This window comes from Perna viridis, chromosome 6 (genome assembly GCF_037379345.1).
Source record: "Perna viridis isolate PV_CMFRI_1.1 ecotype Kerala chromosome 6, ASM3737934v1, whole genome shotgun sequence".
Lineage (NCBI taxonomy): Eukaryota > Metazoa > Mollusca > Bivalvia > Mytilida > Mytilidae > Perna > Perna viridis.
In genome coordinates this window covers 42,797,540-42,817,255 of record NC_142450.1, presented here as the reverse complement: position 1 = coordinate 42,817,255, position 19,716 = coordinate 42,797,540, and the positions used below count along the sequence as shown (strand labels likewise).

At 33.9% G+C, this 19,716-nt stretch overlaps 1 protein-coding gene across 3 annotated transcripts; it reads left to right on the top strand.

Moving 5' to 3' along the window:
- On the top strand, nt 1-19,339 carry LOC148615058 (uncharacterized). 3 transcript variants are annotated; one of them, XM_088589676.1, is made up of 3 exons: nt 1-321; nt 2,594-2,716; nt 12,931-19,339. In XM_088589676.1, exon 3 carries the CDS (start codon nt 13,430-13,432, stop codon nt 18,011-18,013), a length of 4,584 nt encoding a protein of 1,527 aa, XP_088445802.1. In that variant the 5' UTR covers nt 1-321; nt 2,594-2,716; nt 12,931-13,429; the 3' UTR covers nt 18,014-19,339. The 3 variants fall into 3 exon arrangements, with proteins under 3 accessions (XP_088445802.1, XP_088445803.1, XP_088445804.1); XM_088589677.1 differs by lacking the exon at nt 1-321 and adding an exon at nt 2,127-2,227; XM_088589678.1 differs by lacking the exons at nt 1-321; nt 2,594-2,716 and adding an exon at nt 6,919-7,068.
- The last annotated feature ends 377 nt before the right edge of the window (nt 19,340-19,716 follow it).

Below are 19,716 nucleotides of genomic sequence, written 5' to 3'. Positions count from 1 at the left end.
TTGTAGATGATATACAACAGAATCATGATACGAATGCTAGTCTGATTTAATGATGTATTTCTGTGTTTCAGACATATTTTGAGAAATTTTGACAGGAAGTTGCGGTGAGGATAAGATAAGACAATTCTTTCTGATCTCATTCTTCTACCATGGTTGCGACCTGTTAAGCATAGATTGAGTTACGGCATCTGTATTGAGTGTAGGTGATAAGATTTATGAGATTCAGGCGATCTAGGTTTCAGGATTTGGCACAAATCAACACGACCGTGCTCAAGTAAAGTAAAGTTGTATTTTGTTGGATTTGTCCTCCCAAGTTTACAGGTAAGTACGAGTGAAACTTAAATATCCGCCCCCTTAGAAAATTGCAATTTTTAAAAATTGTTGAAAAATTGTTCAAGATACCCTCAAAATGCAGGATTTAAAGTTTATTATTTCAAAATTTCTTGGGGGGGAGGGCATGCCCTCAAACCCTCCTAGCAAATTCGGATCACTTCGTGATCCTCTCCGGTGATCCTGTGAAGAAATGTTTTTGGGGCTCCCTTACATAAACCTCTGGATCCGCCTCTGATAATTCAACTCGAAAATTGTTTCATAATTATCATGAGTATGTATAGACAATCGTGTTTGATGAATGCCGTAGCTGCATCAGCCTAAACTTCTCCGATTTAAAACTACCGACATTTAAATTTTGAACGCAAAAACGAGATACATTTTAGGATCAATCACATGTTGATGTGCCAGAGTTAGGTAAACTTTGCGTGTTACAAAGGTTATAACTGTCTATTGTTTTGCCTTACATTCTTATTAGCAACAAAACATTATTAAATGTTTATTAATGGTAATTAAAACATATTTATTAAGTTATTTGCATATTTTAACATCAAGTTAAAACAATAGAATGAAATGAACCATGACATTCAGAAACAAGACTTATATCAAACCGTCTCTCTCATTAATGTTATACAGTGGCATAGAACTTTATGATATACTTAGAAATGTTTGATGAACACTGAAGCTGCATCACACTAAATTGACGAGCTGATACAGTCAAACCGGCACCATGTACTGTAATCATTGTATCGACATAATTTATTTTCATTTTGTTATGAATTTCCTCTTTACTGTCCACTGGACAACATAGCATCACTTTTTATGGTGTAGACCGGATAGTCAAAATGAGGAAAATATCACGAGACAACGAATAAAAGCTAGCTTGTTTTAAGCCTTTTTATAGCGATTACTGTTTTATACATAATAACATGTTTTTTATTCATTTTTGATGGCTTAATTTTAGTTCATTATTCTATCTGAGTCGCCCTGGATTATTGACGTGTCTTAAAAAATCGTTCCTTGATGAATTTGACTTATTTACTCATCAATCACGCGTTGCATTATACCCCCTTTAAATTGTAAAGCTATAAAATTTAGGAAGATAAAGACACAAAACAATCCAAATAAAGGTATACGTTTTTGCATTTTTTACGCAAAATCAATGACAAATTGGGTTTTTCTGATTCTACAATATTTTTGACAGCCTGTACTTTTAGCTTTCAATATTAACTACTGTACTATGTGTTATTGTATCTTATTCATACATATGTTACAACATAAGCTTACCAGAATACACGTTTATATGAATTAGCCTAGTATTTCAGTTATTATTTACGCTAAACAACATATGCCATCGTGAGCGTGCAGATAGCCCTGATTCTGAATATGGCAATTAAAAATAAATTATCTAGTATTTTGCTGGAAAGATTTGTTACGGTCTTTCATTACTTTAGGCATTTCTCATTTATTACTTGTATGTAAAACTTTGTTGTATGATAAGTCTTTTATGCCATTCATTTATTCATGGTATACATGTAGCTCTGTACGTCATTGAACAATGGCGCAAATTCGTTTGGCATCTTATGAAGTTCAAATGGGCTAGATTGACATCTAGTTTTAATTGAAACCACTTTATGTCAAGTTTATTTATATATATATAGAAACATATTGCATGAAATGCATTGATCTAACATCTGTTTTCTTGTGTAAAATGTAAATTTATATGAATAGAAGAAAACAAGTTGCATATATCGGATGAATGCCAAATTAAAGTGCTACACCCTTTCGTATTCTTAGTGATAACTGTGTTCCCTTATCCACAGTAACATTTTCAACAGCTTGTACGGAGTGCTTGTAACGATATGATGTTCTATCATATACATTTACTTATGATAATGTAAGCATAATCTTTATGAGCATTCGACATACCAATTTTACGGAATTAACATCATCGTACATAGCAATAAAGTCTTAAATACTATAGTAAATTTGGAACTTTTTTTCCAGCACATAAATGCTCGTTTCCGCAATGTATATTTTTCGATTTTGTGCAAAGAATTATTGACAATTGGAAAACTTTTTTGTTATTTGTTTATTAATATTTTGAACACGTTTGGGTATTCTGAAATGTTTCCAACTAACCGTGTAAAGGATGTATTTAAGAAATATTGTATTAAGCAGAGAAATGAAGAACATGACATTTCTTTGTTCTCATATTTACTACGTTTCATCATTATAAAAAAATTAATGTACTTTTTTCCAGATAAGAATATCACTTCACTTTACATATAATCATCTGAGAAGTATCATCACCTGCATCTGAATTGCTATCACTCATATATAGAGGAACGCCAATGAAAAGAAGTTATACTGTGAGAATTGGAAGGTCAGTACATAAAATTTATACTTAATCATTATTCTGAGACAGCAAATTGAACGAGACGAATAAACTTTCCACGATCATTTTGAAGAGTAATCAAGGGAACCAAGGTTCTAGCGGTAATCAAAAGAATGTAATTCAGGGACATAGACCAGACATGGAAAACAGACATACACAACAACTAAAATAACACATACAACGTAACGAAAGCAAACGAGCAACTCGGACTCCACTTAAAACTGGAAGCATGGACCATGTGCACCGGTAGGGTTGGTTTAGGTCTCACTTTAGGGTCTTTTTAACAAAACAATCATGTAGTTACATATCTTCTGTTCTAATATGACGTGCTTTATGGGCCTGTAGACCACGACTATGGTAAAAAAGTGATTAACACATTTCGTGCATTTCATAGGCTGCGTCTACTAGTATTCAAAAATATCAAGAAACTAATCTTAATAAATCAAAATAAATCATGGAAACTCCATTTTATCATTGTTTTACCACGGGCTGGTCATTTAAGTCGAAATGTTTTACCCCGAGCCCTTTCCGTGATTTATTTCTTAAATTTTCAATTTATTGTCACATGACGTTTACTCTTTGTTTTAAATTAGCATATGTTTCGTAGACCATCAGGTCAAGTGTCCAATAACATCTGAAACCCAAAACTCGATAAAAATATAAGCTGTATTCAGATTTTTGCACAGCTCCTGAATCATTGAGAAGCGATGTATGTATCGTTATATTTGTGACTGTGCAATTAACTTGTATGGCGACCTAAAACTGAACCCAAAATCATAATTTGGACTGTAGCCGATAAGACATTAGATTATAAGAATTGTGTTTATGAAACGCAAACTGCCGAAATTTTTTTTGTATAACTTGGAAAATAAAATCTGACTTGATGCCACAAGGCCAAAATTAAAGCTTTCTAATTATGGGGTAGGACTTTCAGGCCTGACCTCGTTCGTTTCAGGCCAGTTACTTGTTCATAAAATTTAAAGCATATTTACTATACATTATCGAAAAAAAAGATCTATTGGAAAACGTACAACCAAAGCATAACGTCGTAATAAATCAAAGAGTCTATCAAAATAAACGTGACTTTGTCAAAGAGTCTATCAAAATAAATATGTCAAAGAGTCTCTCAAAATAAACATGTCAAAGAGTCTATCAAAATAAACATGTCAAAGAGTCTCTCAAAATAATTATGTCAAAGAGTCTATCAAAATAAACATGTCAAAGAGTCTATCAAAATAAATTTGTCAAAGAGTCTATCAAAATAAACATGACAAAGAGTCTCTCAAAATGAATATGTCAAAGAGTCTTTCAAAATAAATATGTCAAAGAGTCTCTCAAAATAAACATGTCAAAGAGTCTATCAAAATAAACATGACAAAGAGTCTATAAACTTGTCAAAGAGTCTATAAACATGTCAAAGAGTCTATAAACATGTCAAAGAGTCTATCAAAATAAACATGTCAAAGAGTCTATCAAAATAAACTTATCAAAGAGTCTATCAAAATAAACTTGTCAAAGAGTCTATCAAAATAAACATATCAAAGAGTCTATCAAAATAAATATGTCAAAGAGTCTCTCAAAATAAATATGTCAAAAAGTCTCTCAAAATAAATATGTCAAAGAGTCTATCAAAATAAATATGTCAAAGAGTCTATCAAAATAAACATGTCAAAGAGTCTATCAACATGTCAAAGAGTCTATCAACATGTCAAAGAGTCTATCAAAATAAACATGTCAAAGAGTCTTTCAAAATAAATATGTCAAAGAGTCTCTCAAAATAAACATGTCAAAGAGTCTATCAAAATATACATGTCAGAGAGTCTATAAACATGTCAAAGAGTCTATCAAAATAAATATGTCAAAGAGTCTATCAAAATAAACATGTCAAAGAGTCTATCAAAATAAATATGTCAAAGAGTCTATCAAAATAAACCAAACAATCTTTTAAATGTACATATTTTTTCGTTCTTGATATCCATGAACTTCAATATCATAACTTATATCAGCAAGTAAGATTATCGCAGCTGGATAAGCTGCTAATTAATTTAATTTGCTACACAGATTAACAGTAATAACGAACTGCACTGATAGCACTGACAGGTTCATTGCTGATATAAACTTCTTCCTCACGCAGGCAGTGCCTCCCTAGAGCAGTGGGTTTCTGTACAACTGAAAACTCTTTCCTTCCTCATGCTAGCTGTTAGTGTCTCCCTAAAGTAGTTGGTTTCAGTTGGACCCGGATGAAAATTTTTGCTTCGCAAATGCAATATTTTTATTTTTATTTAAGCAGCAAGCAAAATCAATATTTCTATTTGGAAATCTGTCTAGTTAATTAATGTTTTTTTAAATAAACGAATAACTTGAAATTGTTTTCACCAAAAATTCCAAACAAGAAAATGATTGCCTTTCCTATCTTAGAAAAGCTATGATTCGATTTTGCTAATATAATCGGAGTTGTATTTTTTCCAAGGCGGGTTAGGTTCTTGACAACAGCGACAGTGGAACAGCGGAGATACACGTACGTACACCCACGTGTTTTCCTAACTTTTTAAAACCATCATATTCACTTCTATTAATAAGTCACAAAAAAATAATAATAAAATAAAGAAAGAAAGAAAGACTCGAAAACTATCAGAAAAGATGAATTTATTTTTACTGAAACGTAATCTTAACCTATGTATTTTTATTTTTTGTGGTTTAAGGAAGCGATGATTTTTCTCCGTAGGCGTAAGGGCAGTCACTTTTTGTTAATTCCCAGGTAGCATGCCATCGTTGGGCCAAGGTTGGCTGATGGTTGGATCGTTGGCTTTTAGTTGGCGTTGGCAAGACAACGTTGGCCCAATGTAGTATTCCGTAGTTATGGAAATATTTCTTCTTGATTTATTTTTAACCAAAATGGTTTTTACTTGACAGACAACCAAATGATTAAAGACAACATTTTGAAATATTAAATACTTTCATATCATAAAAAGGTTCTACGTTGGCCCTACTATATTTGAACAACCATTTTGTTTTATGTTTCTCGTGTTTTAGAAGCGAATTCTGCGTGCGTGTATTGTTAAATTTTGATTTTTAAATCAAAACCATGATTACATGATTTGCATTATTCAACATTTGTCCAACCCAGAGCCAACAGTGAGCCAACACTGAACCAACATTGAGCCAACATCGAAACGACTTTTGTAACAAACATGTTAAAGAGTAATCAAGGGAACCAAGGTCATAGCGGTAATCAAAAGAATGTAATCCAGGGACAAAGACCAGACATGGAAAACAGACATACACAACAAAGAACATAAAGTAACTTAAATCATACATACAAAGTAACAAAAGTAAAGAGTCGGACTCCACTAAAAACTGGGTGCATGGACCAGGTGCACCGGTAGGGTAAGCATCCTCTGCTTTTCTAGAAACACCCGCCGAGTTTCTCATAAAAGTCAAGTCCGGGGTAGACAAACGAGGAAAGGAAAACTATGACCCGTTGAATAAATCAGTTTTCATGGTGCTGATGGATACACCATAACGATCCACGAGTTCATGATGACGACCATAAAACTTCTGTAGTCTTAAAGAAGACTTGATATTATTCTTGATGCAAAAATGTAAGTTGGTCTCAAGAAAGTAAAACTAGAAGGCAAATCAGGATGTATGAAAGCAAATATTGTGTTGCATCTAAACTGCGATACTAAGTTGGGCCAACGTTGGCTCAACGTTGAAACACCAATATATATATATTTATTAATATAATTTTACTTCTTTCAAAAAAGTATTGTTGGCTCTTTTCTCTGTGCTCACTTTAAACGGTTAAAAGATAATTGTTAGTATTTTTGTAGTAAGTATGCGTCGTGTTTTTTAATCCTATTTGGTGGTTATATTTATTTTCTATTTTTTATTTTGATCATTATCATTCATATATGTATGTACATGAATGAGATATGGTTATCTATGATTCTCTGTTCAAGAGAAAATAAACTTGTTGATTAGGATTTACAAAGTATATTCTTTCGCTTCTTATAAAATTTTGACCGTTGCCTCACCAATGTCCATTGCAAATCAGAAAATACTTTTCGTGATGAGGTCACCTACGTTTTGCTCCATGTAGTGTAGTTGATAATCATCTCCGAAACAAACACGGAGCAACACAGACAAATTGTGACAACATGCCAGTAACAATTTGTGGTTTCTGTAACGTAAAATGAACAGTGAAGTTAATCATTCATCGACAGAAGTGCATTCTAATGCAATTGGTTGCCCCTGAAAGTTAATGCTATAGTGACTTACCAATTATTATTCCAATAATTATCAGTTTGTGTGGCTTAACTTCTATATCATCAGAACACGTAAGTTATATTTTGTAATCACTATATTAATGATGAGTGCAGTTTTACCCAGTCTCGGTCTTGCATGTTACACTTAAGCTGTATTGTTATAATCATACCTAGGGGCCGCCTTGTGTCGTTTTCACTTGTCTTCCCATTGTACTTCAATGTGTCAAATTGAGGCAAATTTGAAATGTTTTTGAATTTAGAATGGACGAGCAGCGAACAACTATCTCGTGTTTTTAAATTCTGGAAAGTTTCAGCCCTGAAGTATTTTTTATTGAATTTTGTCCTATACGCTTCCAGTTCCTCTGAAGTAACTCACTGATAAAAGTTAAGACTAGAGGTAATATATACTTTGTCAAACTCCACACAGTCATTATGGCATTGGTGAAGAAAGCAAGTTTTATCACTATGCTACAGATTCAGCTAAATTATATGACATTTGTTTCTAAGGTTAGTCATCTTTTGTACAGAAAACAGGTAATGTTTGTTTGTACAAGGTTAACAGGATTGCATGGCAACACCCCTATAACCACTGTGATGTTGATTGTGTGGGAGTGTGAATCACTTTGTAATATACAAATTGTTTTCTATTTTTGTTTGAAGCCATCATGTTCTTGTACCAAAATCTTGCAAAACTTGTTTTTATCTCAACATTAAAGCACAAACGACATTATTTACTTTAATTTACGTATCTCTTTAATACTTCACAGATTGAGTTCATTCAATAAAATATTGGAGCTGTCAGCCATACTTATTAACAGGAGCCAAAATACTTACATTGGTGTTACACAAGCTATTTTCGTGATTAAATCTTTCAATAGATCACACTGCTATATCAATCAAATCAGACACCTGCAATCAGATTGTATTGATACACATACATTAGATAAATATAATTTACTGAATAGTAATGGTAATGCCATTAGATACATCACAAACTTGTGGTTGATTGGTAAATGACAAAATGTTGTTTTTTTTTACTGTTTTCATCTGTAAAGTGATAGTCTGACCTTGCTGAAGTTAATTCGTCGATGTCTTGAGAGCTTGAACCTTCACCGCAAGTGTTTAAGTTATATGTTATATGAGTATAAATGGATATTGTACATGTCTGATACAGGGCAAAACATCATCAGTGTCTGACTATTTTAAATACACAAACTTAAGTGAAATTAAACTGTTTCTGAGATAAAAAAAAAGTCACAATGTTCATTTTTTCGTCTTCGTGAATAATTTAACATATTTCTGCCATTTTGAACACCCATATCTGACCAGTTTCGCTATTCCGAACCCACTTATACTGACATGAGCCTTATAAACTTTTGATTGAGTTCTAAACATGTCAGTATCTCGTATTCATGACATTGTTTCATCCTCTATATCAAACGGAACTGAACTCTTAAACAGACGGGTATGAATTTATATTTTACATTAGGCTAATTTTCTGTTGTATTTTTTCTCAAAAAAAGAAAAAAACAAAAACAAACAAATAGTGATATAATGATAACATGTTTACTTCATAAACTACAAAAGGAAATGTCCACCTTATCTAAAGAGAGGTTGCACATGTGGACTTGCGTAATAAATATTGGCACCATAATCTTGTTTAACACTATGAGCCAATTCTGAGGTTTTGCAGTCTTATGGGATGGGTTTTACTGCTATGTTATACAATAGATTACTGCTGTTTTTGAAAACCCAAAATATATTTTCTTGATTAAAATTGGCCTTGTACACAACATGATGTATCTGTATTGATCATACATATATTTGCTTTAGATATCCATTAGACGAGGAAAATTAGACATTGTGTTAATTACGGATTCTTTGAAAATGATACAAAGTACAAAGTAATGTGATTTTATTTGCTTAACACTAAATTTAGTTGAAATATTTTATCATTCTGTCAGTAATTCTCAAACCAACTTATTTCCTTCTTGCTCAGTCTATATCCTGTTGAAGCCATATATAATGCGCATTCCAGCAACTCTTTTGGTCTTTGGATTTAGTATTTTTGTCATGAGTTAAAAAACCAACATATATCATCTTAGTATCATTTTTTTTCAAATTTTCATATTTAAGATGTTGCTACGAAATATGTTGATGTATTTATATATTTGTTACATATATACAACAAACAAAACAAAACAAACAAAAACAGGAAAGATTTTGCAGTTGTATAATAATATGGCTCAGTCGCTGATCGTCTTGTCGATGTAGTCCATTTGTGCGTGGTTTTGTTTGATATCTTGAAAAATTTCTTTTGCATTTTTCAACATTTAATAACAAGGTTCTAAACCACAAAAGGGTGGTTGGTATTTGGAATTATAGCCCTACCATTTTTGAGAGAGTAATCAAGGGAACCAATATTCTAGCGGAAATCAAAATAATGTAATCCAAGGATAAAGACCAGACATGGAAAACAAACACAACAAAGAACATTAAGTAACTAAAATAATACATACAAAGTAACAAAAGGAAATGAGCAACTCGGACTCCATTAAAAACTGGGAGCATAGTCCGGATGCATCGGTAGGGTAAGCGTCCTATGCTTTTCTAGAAACACCCGCTAAGTTGCCTATAAAAAGTCAAGTCCGGAGTAGACGAAAGAGGAAAGGAAAACTATGACACGTTGAACAAATCCGTTTTCATGGTACAGATGGATACACCGTAACAATCCACGAGTTCACGATGACGACCATAAAACTTCCGTAGTGGTGACTTCAATCTTGTAGCAACATAACCCTGTTTCAGAAGCCTAATTGCAAGAAGTCCAGCGCGATAAAAAAAAAGTCTACGTAGTTACGGCATGCTCTGGCATAACGTATGATTTGTGATATGAAAACTCCATATGCAGGTACTGGAGGGATGTTGCCAAAGATGAAAGGAAAGTTGACAGTCCTGAATGAAAAGTCATCACGTTCGTCGTGAAGTTTTGTCAATAGTTTTCCTTTACCATCGATCTCTAAGTGTAGGTCAAGATATGGGGCTGACTTCACAGTGTCTGTAGTATCCTTTATCTCAAGTTCTTTGGGGCAGATGCGAGGTATCAAATCGCCGAAACTAGGACTGTTTAACGATAATACGTCATCTATATAGCGGAAACAACTGAGATTAAAGGATCTGTCGAAGCATTGCTCTTTCTTTCGGATCAGATCCGAATTAGGGACTTCAAACACTTCAACTCGGGTATAATAATATGGATCTCTATGAAACTGCTTGAACTGGATTGATTGTTGGTGTTATTACTTGAACGATAAAGTGACAAGACAAAAAACTGAAAAATCATTTTCCTGATATCTAAACAGTAACATGTGTAGAAGTGTATGAATCTCTATGAAATTGTAACATAAGATTCCATAAAACAAACGAAAGGTTTTGATTGATTTTGAGATAATAATCCTAACGGTTTCGGAAAAAAGTCAAAACGGGTCAGAATAACTGAACTACATATCTTGACGAAACAAATACTTTATGTAACCTCGGACACGTGCTTGCACAAGAGGATACCTATAGGTGTATGGATAGCTACAAGGTTCCATACAAATTAAGTTAAGCTAGGAATGGATTTTGGGGATGGTTACTGTGTTTATGTAGGAATTAAGGGCAAAAACGGAGTCAACGACAGGTTCTTCTGGCTTAAGGGCAAAAGGTTGGGTTAAAGTTTGCCGAATCTCTATTTTACTATGAAGCCCTTCACTAGATAAGGAAAGGTTTTGATAGGGGTTATGATCCTTACCTTTTAGGTATTTAAGATCAAAGAAGCATCACAAATTAGTAATTTCTTCAACATTGTTTTATATTTATAGCTTACCGGGATTTATTATGTCTCACTGTTAGCTATTTGAACACTTTCATTCTTGTCAGAATTTTGTCAAACCTTTACTCCAATTTCAAATTTAGAACTGTATTTTTACCTCTGCGGTCGTATCGAGTTGATTCATGTGAAGCATTTTATGCATATATGTTATTGCTAACAGTATTTAATATTTTTCAACATCTTATCCAAACAAAAAAATATGTTTATTGTCTTACATATATTTTTTTTTTTAACTTTGAGAGTTAGAATATTAAGCTTTTTTCGCATTCAGGATATTAAATATTACCATACAACAAAGAGTCATGTTTCTCATCAATCAAATCAGGTATACCCTTGAGATGTGCTCTTTACATAATTTAAACCTATTCATTCAAGTATAAATTTTCTATTCTTGCATAACAAAATCTATTAAAGGCATCTTCAGTTATTTTCTGATAGATAAAAGTGACTTAAAAGATTACAAGTACATGCATATCTGCCAAAGCAATTTGTTTATTAAGTAGATATTGATAACTCTGTAATACTAATGTTGCCATTAAAGATAAAACAATGATGTTTTAACGAGGCATTCAACATCAGCTGATTATGCTTTGGTTATATCTATAGCAACCTTCCGCCGTAATGCGATACATGTTTCTTTATGTCGACTTGCTTGTTTTCATGCATGGACAACGCCTATGAAACTCGAAATGGCCAACTCAGCACTTATTTTCGTCGGTATTCACCTAAAATTATATATATATATATGGATGAAAAATTCTCAGTGTAAGATTGACAATACAGTGATACAGTGATTCGGTTGTTTTATATCATCATATGAAGTTAATTTCGGAAATATTATATACGATCTCGTCAAAACGTTTTTAGAAAATCTGTACGAGTCATTTACCCAAGACACAGTCATATAATAATTAGAAAATACTTTAATCTACGATAGCGTTGAAAAACCTTAAAATATCACTTTTAGCTCACTGTTATGAAACAAAAGTCAGTATTAATCAAAATTCTGATGTAATCATTTCTTATTTTATCAAATCTTAATTTTGTTATCGCTTGTTACATAATGTTTAAGACAACCTTCCAGTGCCTACATGTAACAGTATAGTTGTAACATCAGAGGCATATTTATCTTGGGTCTGTAATAGTTTTGATTATTGGTGGCAGACAGGTTCAGTAGATAAAAATGGAACTGATGTCAAGATATGAAATAGATACAGTTACTTTGTGGGTGTTTAAAAACATGGCGCATGACAATACCGTGTAGTTAGACACAGTTCATATGAAAACTCTTTTTTAAGAAAGTATTTCTTTATTGTTTAATGTCTAATTTAATAGGGCGTCATTTCTTAGTCTCCGAATATCATACTTAGTCGTCCATTTGTTTGTATCAATGTATATCTGAGTAGTGATTTATTTGTATAACGACTACTTGTTTTCTTTAAAAAAAACCCAAGGTTTTCAATGGTTATCACAGCGCATTAAATATTAGAGCACTTTATACACAAAACAAAATACATGATACCAATACCACTCAAATCATTATTGCAAATACCGACGCTGTGCTGCTGTACACGTTTTCAAGTAGTAACATCTCGTCATCAGCATTACAACCAAGTACGTAGGAAAACCAAACTGTACACAAGACATATTCAAAACCAAAAATAAAATTAAAATAAAATAAAATAAAATAAAATAAAATAAAAACCAAAACCAAAACAAATCAAAACAAATAATCCAATGAATGAATAAAACCCTTTATCATTATATCAAGAATGTGTACATGCTTATGTATACTTATGATATATTTGAGTAAACATGTAATTAAGATTTTCAAACAAGAACACAAAACAATCGACAGGAATATTGATTGTCTTTATTGTAATCACAATTTCTTTTCTATGCTATGTTATTGAGACCTTTTCTTTGATTTATTGAGAGTTCACACGCGGGCATAGTATGATGAATGTTATGTAGACACAGATATTAACTTCGAAACATTAAAATATTTTTCTCTGATTTCATTTGGTATTTTATTATCTCTCCCATTTGTTTGCTTTCAGATTTATTATCTAAGAGAAGTTGGAGTGCTTGCCACAAATTTCCGCTTATTGAACGCCAAATTTCATATAAAAAGAATCATTTCAAAATAAATTAGGTAAGATAAAATTTCCTGTGAACGCCGAACATCAGGAAGATACTGATCTGATAAAACATAAGGCAGGATATTTATCTCAACGTGAACTTCAATTAAAACATACGAGAACTCATAATTTACATCAATTTGGACGTTTAATTCAAGATACTAAAGTGATAACCGTTTCTTAATATAATCTTTGAGAAAAATAAACTACAAGTGCACATGCTGGGAAGATGACGTCAGCATAAATCATAATGGAAAATTTGGATTATATTGATGATTTCGGATAATCTTTCTGAAACTCGACATCACAGGTTATCAAAACCAGATTTTTTATTTAGATATTAAAACCTAGACTGAGATAAAACTTAGCGTCTTACTGTGAAATTTTGTAAAAGTTCGTTTGACCTTCAGCATAAATCATGGCTACTAAGAATCGCAAACTAATGAAAGAGATTTCCGATCAGTTTTTGCACTGTAAAATTTGTCTAGAACCGTTTAAAAATCCTAAAACATTATCATGTCTTCACACATTTTGCCTAGAGTGCTTACAACAACATTTAGACGCAGAAAATTCTCGATCTAGATTCGCAATATACAATCGAAATATAACATGTCCATTATGTCGCAAGAAAACAGAGCTGCCCTCTGGAAGCGTCCGTCGACTTCAAGATAACTTTCTTCTCTCAAATCTAACCGAAATAATAGACAGACGTCGACCGTCGACAATACCACCATGTGAAATATGCCCATCTGGAGTGCGTGGTAACAATGCTTCATCGAAATGTCTTGACTGTTCTAAACTTCTTTGTAAAAGTTGTGTTGATCTTCATCTATCAACAAAGGTAACACATAGTCATACTCTCATAGATATAGAGGGTGAGAAAGCTATTGAATGCAAGGAACACCCGGAGGAAGTAGTCCGATTTTACTGTGACCCTTGTGATACATGCATCTGTGTTGTATGCACCTTTCAAGAACATCGGGACCATGAGATATGTTCATTTACCGATGGGTATTCAAGGTACAAAAACTCAATGGAAACTTTGCTGGACAAATGCAAAAAACGTCTTGGAGATGTAACAGAAAGAGTAGAAATGATCGATAAATGTGAACAGTCGTTGAAAGAAACTCGCGAGAACATACGCGATCTAGCTATAAGCTACATACAACAGGTACGACAAACTGAAAAGGAGCTACTTCGTAAAGTAGAGTCATACTTAAGTGATGAGGTCGTTAATTTTGTTAATAACCGTGAATGGCTTCAGGAAAATGCCGAAGGCCTCCAAAGTGCCTGCAATTTAGCTGAAATCGTAATGTCAGATAAGGGTGTAGAAATGTTACTTTTAAAAAAAGAAATGGAAGAGAAGCTGACTTCCTTGTTAGATCCAGGACTTCCTGTAGTTCCCGTCGATTTCCAACCTCAATTCATAAGGTTGGTACCTGGAAATGTATCTTTTGGAACGCTTAAAGTAAATAATAATGACTCACAAGAGGATTTAGTCAATTGCTCCATCGGAATGTCTACTGCTGGAACTCAAACCGATCAGCAAGAAAATAAACCAGCAAGTAATAAAAAAATATTAAATGGAACGAAAGAGTTTTCCACACAAACTCGTCGAAAGAGAACCGTTCAAAAGGAGGTAAATACTGATCCTACTACTTTCGACCACACAAAAATGGAAAACAAAAGTTCAAACTCATTCAACAAAGTAGACAGTTGTCTTCAGGTTGTTACAGATGCTGGATCACCGAGCTCCGGTATTTGTGTAAACTGTTCCGAGGAATTGAACGATAAACCTACTCCAATCGAATTTGGAGAGGCACCAAAAATTCAAGGAATAGTTTTAATGAATAGTTTGGACAAAGATGGCAAAGAGTGGAGACGAATGAGAAGAAGCATGATAAGAAGCCGACGTGTCCAAACCGATATTAGTTTGTCAAACGAAGACGTTGCAGAACGTTACGGTTTGACAACACACGTTGCTCCCGTTGGACGAAGCTTTTCTTGTGATGACATGATAGATGATAAAATAGTACGTTCGATCGGTCTTGATCCTATTATTATAGAACCTGAAAAAGAACTGCCACGTAAACGTATGAGACATAAAACTACAATGACCACTTGTGAAATGAAACCAGTCGTCTCAACAACTGACAAATCTACTGTAACTGGTTCTTTGCAACAACGAACGTTTCATACCCAAACAGTTATAGAAGCTAAATCTACACCAACACAAACTTTGAAACTACATAATTCAAGTAAATCAACAGCAACAGACTTTTCTGGACAAAAAGATCAATCTACATCTACACCTCAAAAGACATTAGTAGAAAGTGAAACAAGCATGCCCGTTATCTTACATAGTACATCGGCGACATCGACTGAGTCACCACAGACAACAGAACGCGCTGTATGCACAGAAGGATGCGAAACACAGGAATGTGGGACTGACATGGATCATCCTATCAATTGTGATCAAGAGATACAAGTAACACCGTGTCATTACGATAAGAATACAAACACAGGACCAGCTGATGTCAGAAACCAGAAATCTCAAACAGACACTGCCGAAGAAGCGACTGATAACCGAAAAAGTTGGCACGGTGGGACCAGTTTCTTTTCGAAACTTTTCAAGAGCAAAGGATCGGGTTCGAACACAAGCCTCCAAGACCAAACCCTTTCGTCTACCTCATCTTTACAAGTATGCACGGTCGATTCCTCTACTGAAACGAATGAGCTAATTCTTTGTGATAAGGAAACTGGTACCCAAAATCCCGTGTCAGTCGACCAATGGACTGAGACTTTCTTACCTGTCATGATTAATACCGGCATTTCCCCACCAAGACCAATGTATGTTGATTCCTCGGTTGAAACAAATCACGTCACTACTATGGACCAAGCCACTTATACAGAAGTTGTACAACAAAAACACATTGGAGTTGATACCGTTATAATTGTTCATGACAACGAGACACTTACAGATAAAATTCGCTGTCAAGATGCACAAACATCTGTCGATTTAATTTGCGACACGAATGAAACGAACACAGAATCAAAGGTTTTACTGGACGCCTCAGTATCAACAATAGACGATTGGTTACGTCTTTCAAAACCTGACTCTTACGACGTATCAACGGCGACTCCTACACCAGATATATTGACAACTGGGACCAACACAAGTAGTATGTCTTTATCTGAAGACTTTATGATTATGAACAGCGAGCGCTCGACACCACCAATCATCGACAAGCGTGACTTTGGAACAATGGCATTATCAGTTGGTCACTCGTCGTCATCTGTCTCAGACGAGATGACCCAGACATTTACTGTCACACTCTATGACAAATCTGTCTCCACTTCTAGAGAATATATACCAGAATATGAACGAAAAATCGACAGTTGTGAGATGTCCACATCAACAGAGTCGTTACCCTACATGGGTCTTCTAAGTGAACTTGAAGGAGATGAACTTTTCCTCATTCCCGGTTCGGCATTCGATAAGAGACCGTCGATTGAGTCGCTTACGTTGTACGAAGAAGACGGCATAGAAATGGTGGATAATGGCACTTCAATGGAGGATTTGATTCAAGAAGATATATCAACACAAACCCTGCAGACTGCGGCATCACTAGATTTAACATTATTTTCTGAGGACGAGAAATTCAAAATAACAAGAGAGGAAGTAAGCGATAACCTCGTAGATGTTGGTGTTAATACTTTGCCGAAATTGACATTCGAAAAAGAAACATCGACACCAATTCGTCATCTTTTCTCAAAGGGAACAATGACATTTTACATTGCGAAAACTGACAAAGCTACCAGTACATTCAGCAGTACTCGACAGATTGCCGAATCAATATTTAGTCAAAAGTCAATTCATGACAAGTCTAATAAAGAAACCATGACCGCAACTCAAGAGGTCAAGGACGCATCGACGGTAACGGAAAGTAAAGTTTCCGACGGCAAGATGGCAGAATGCATTTCTAGACTACGATGTGTTTCTGACCGTTTAAATAGTCCAACAAATAAGTTTGCTCCTGATGTTCCTTGGCAAAAACCAGTTATCGAGGATACCTCTGAAGCAGAGAAAACACACAAAACCCTGCCCATTGAACAGCAACCGATCGATAATGTTAACCGAAAAGAAAAACAAGTCCAAAGAAAAGCGCAGCCTATTACTTCACTGAAAGGCAAAATAGCATCGCCCGAGGCAAGTTCAGATGATACAAAATTTCGTAGTTTACCTAGACCAGGAAATAGTACTGTGAAAATGGGAAGTCAGATCGGTGCAGCAAACCGTAAAACGATGCCAAGGCTAAATTCGGCACCAGGGAGGATTGCTACTGTTCCTAACCAAGGAGCAAAGAAAGGAACACCGACACAGCAAACGGGTTCGCAAGGAAAATTATCGGTAAACGACTCCCAAGATCGCCCCAAAACACCAGTTAACCGTCGTAAAGCCAAATCTCCGATGCCATGTATCAATGAGTCTCGGCCGCAATCCACTACGTCTAATGCCAGCTTCACTTCAACAAACCACTCTTCTGATGCATTAGACATGAACTCTTTACGTATTCCTAGTCCAAAAACAGCATCAGGTCGACAATCACCATCCACAAGACCATCTTCTCCTAAACAAAAGCGTGATAAGACTCCTGACGGAAGAAAAAATGCAAGCAATGTTGGATTCATGCATAAATTGTTTGCCAAGAAAAAGAAACAAGAGGAAGATAAAACCCCACCGTCTCCAAAAAGACAAGGTAAAAAATTTTCAATGCCACCTCAACCTCCACCCGAACCTCCCAAGCCTCAAAAACCACAAAAATCCAAAGCCTTCGTGTACATGAGACAAAGGATCTTCTCTATCGAACATGATAATGAACAACCACCGAGACGAGGATCTAAAGGGGAAACCGTCGATGGAAGAAGAGCGTCCTCTGATAGCAACTCTTCGACGTCTATCTCAGAGGAACGACCGCCTTCTACCTATGACAATTTATAACTTTTCCTGGGGTTATTTATAAAGCAAGTTTTATTTATTTCTGTTACATTTAAAAGCAAAACTAGATTTCTTTTATCACGAGTTTTCCCATACTCTAACTGTAAAACAATATTAGAATGTAAAACGATTGAAGCAGTGTTTGATTGTTGATTATTCTCTTTTTTTCGTTTAAGTGTTTTTAATTTTTGTCTTAATTTGGCAATTTAATTTACTTAAAGTATTTTGAATTTATTTGATAAATCATTCGAGATTTTTTCAGCTTTCCTGTATGAAAAGTAAAAAAAAAAGCTAATGACATTACTTTGCGTTCGCCATATTCATCGTTAATACGTATAACAAATCTCGTCTGATACAAATCTGTAGAATGCAAGAAAATTTAGTCATCAGCATTATAAGGGTGTCTACTTTAAAACTTATGTCGGTTATGCTGTTCGGGCAATTAACAAGACCGCCATGTCATGAGAATTCTATACTATACAGTTTGAAGCTAATATCTGAAACCCATACAAGATGGAAATAAACCTTCAAATGATGAAATGATCCTTTTGATAGAGTCTACAGGATGATTACCAATTTTTGTTCTTGATCAAATAATTAGCAATCAGATTTATTTTCTAAGTGGGCTATTCAAGCTCTATAGAGCTTCTAGTTTATATTTTGCATTTTACTTTCACATTGAGCATAAATTCTATATAACTTCAAATCAAACAAGTGCAATAAAAACTTCACGTAGTTTCGTAGAATTCTGGTACATGTATTTATGTATAACTTATGTTACCTGAACCACACTTATTGTAGGAGTACTTCTGTTTCAGATATCAGGGTAATATATATCTTTTGATGATACATACATGTAGTCTTACTACTTTAACTTGTTGTGATATACAACATATAAATGTAGTCTGTGATATCATATTTTATTTCATGATACAATTATAATTATAACACTGATTACATGTCGCTAAACGGATTGTTTCTATTTTTAAATGCATGTGCACGAGACAAATATGCACGAGTGAGGTTCAGTGAGGGTTTTATATGAACGAGGGTTGGTGAGATTAAGTGCAATCGATTGTCAGGTGTTTTATGTAGGTATAAATGAAAAAGAATAGGGGTACAATTTTGTATTTAAACTATTAAAGGGTTTTATTTTCCATTCCTAGTATTTTTGAATCACCTATTGTTTTATAGAGCGTATAATGCACTATTTTATATTCATAGTTTATTTATCTATAGAAATGTTTATAATTATAAGGTTTATATGAAATAGTACAAAACATTAAAAAAATAATCACATTCGTAAAATAGAAATAAAAGTAATGCGTTTTTGTTTTTATGTATTATTTTATTACCACAGCGAAATTGGCTCGAAAATTATCATATATTCACCATATATAAAGTTTGTTCAACAATGAGGTGTTTGATGTTCACTACATTTAGATATTCATTGTCAACAAATGAACCAAAAAATTAGATTCTATTTATTGTTTGGGTAGTGTATACATCAAAATATATCAAAATAAATCTAGATTTATTCATATACATATTCCAGTATATGAATGCACCTATGAGTCAATCATAGGGTTTATATTCTAAAGCAGAAAAACAAAACAAACAAACAACAGATAAAATCCACCATTTTGAAAATATTATTTGACTACTTTCACAATATTTTTGGTAAATAGAGTTATAATTTCATTGAA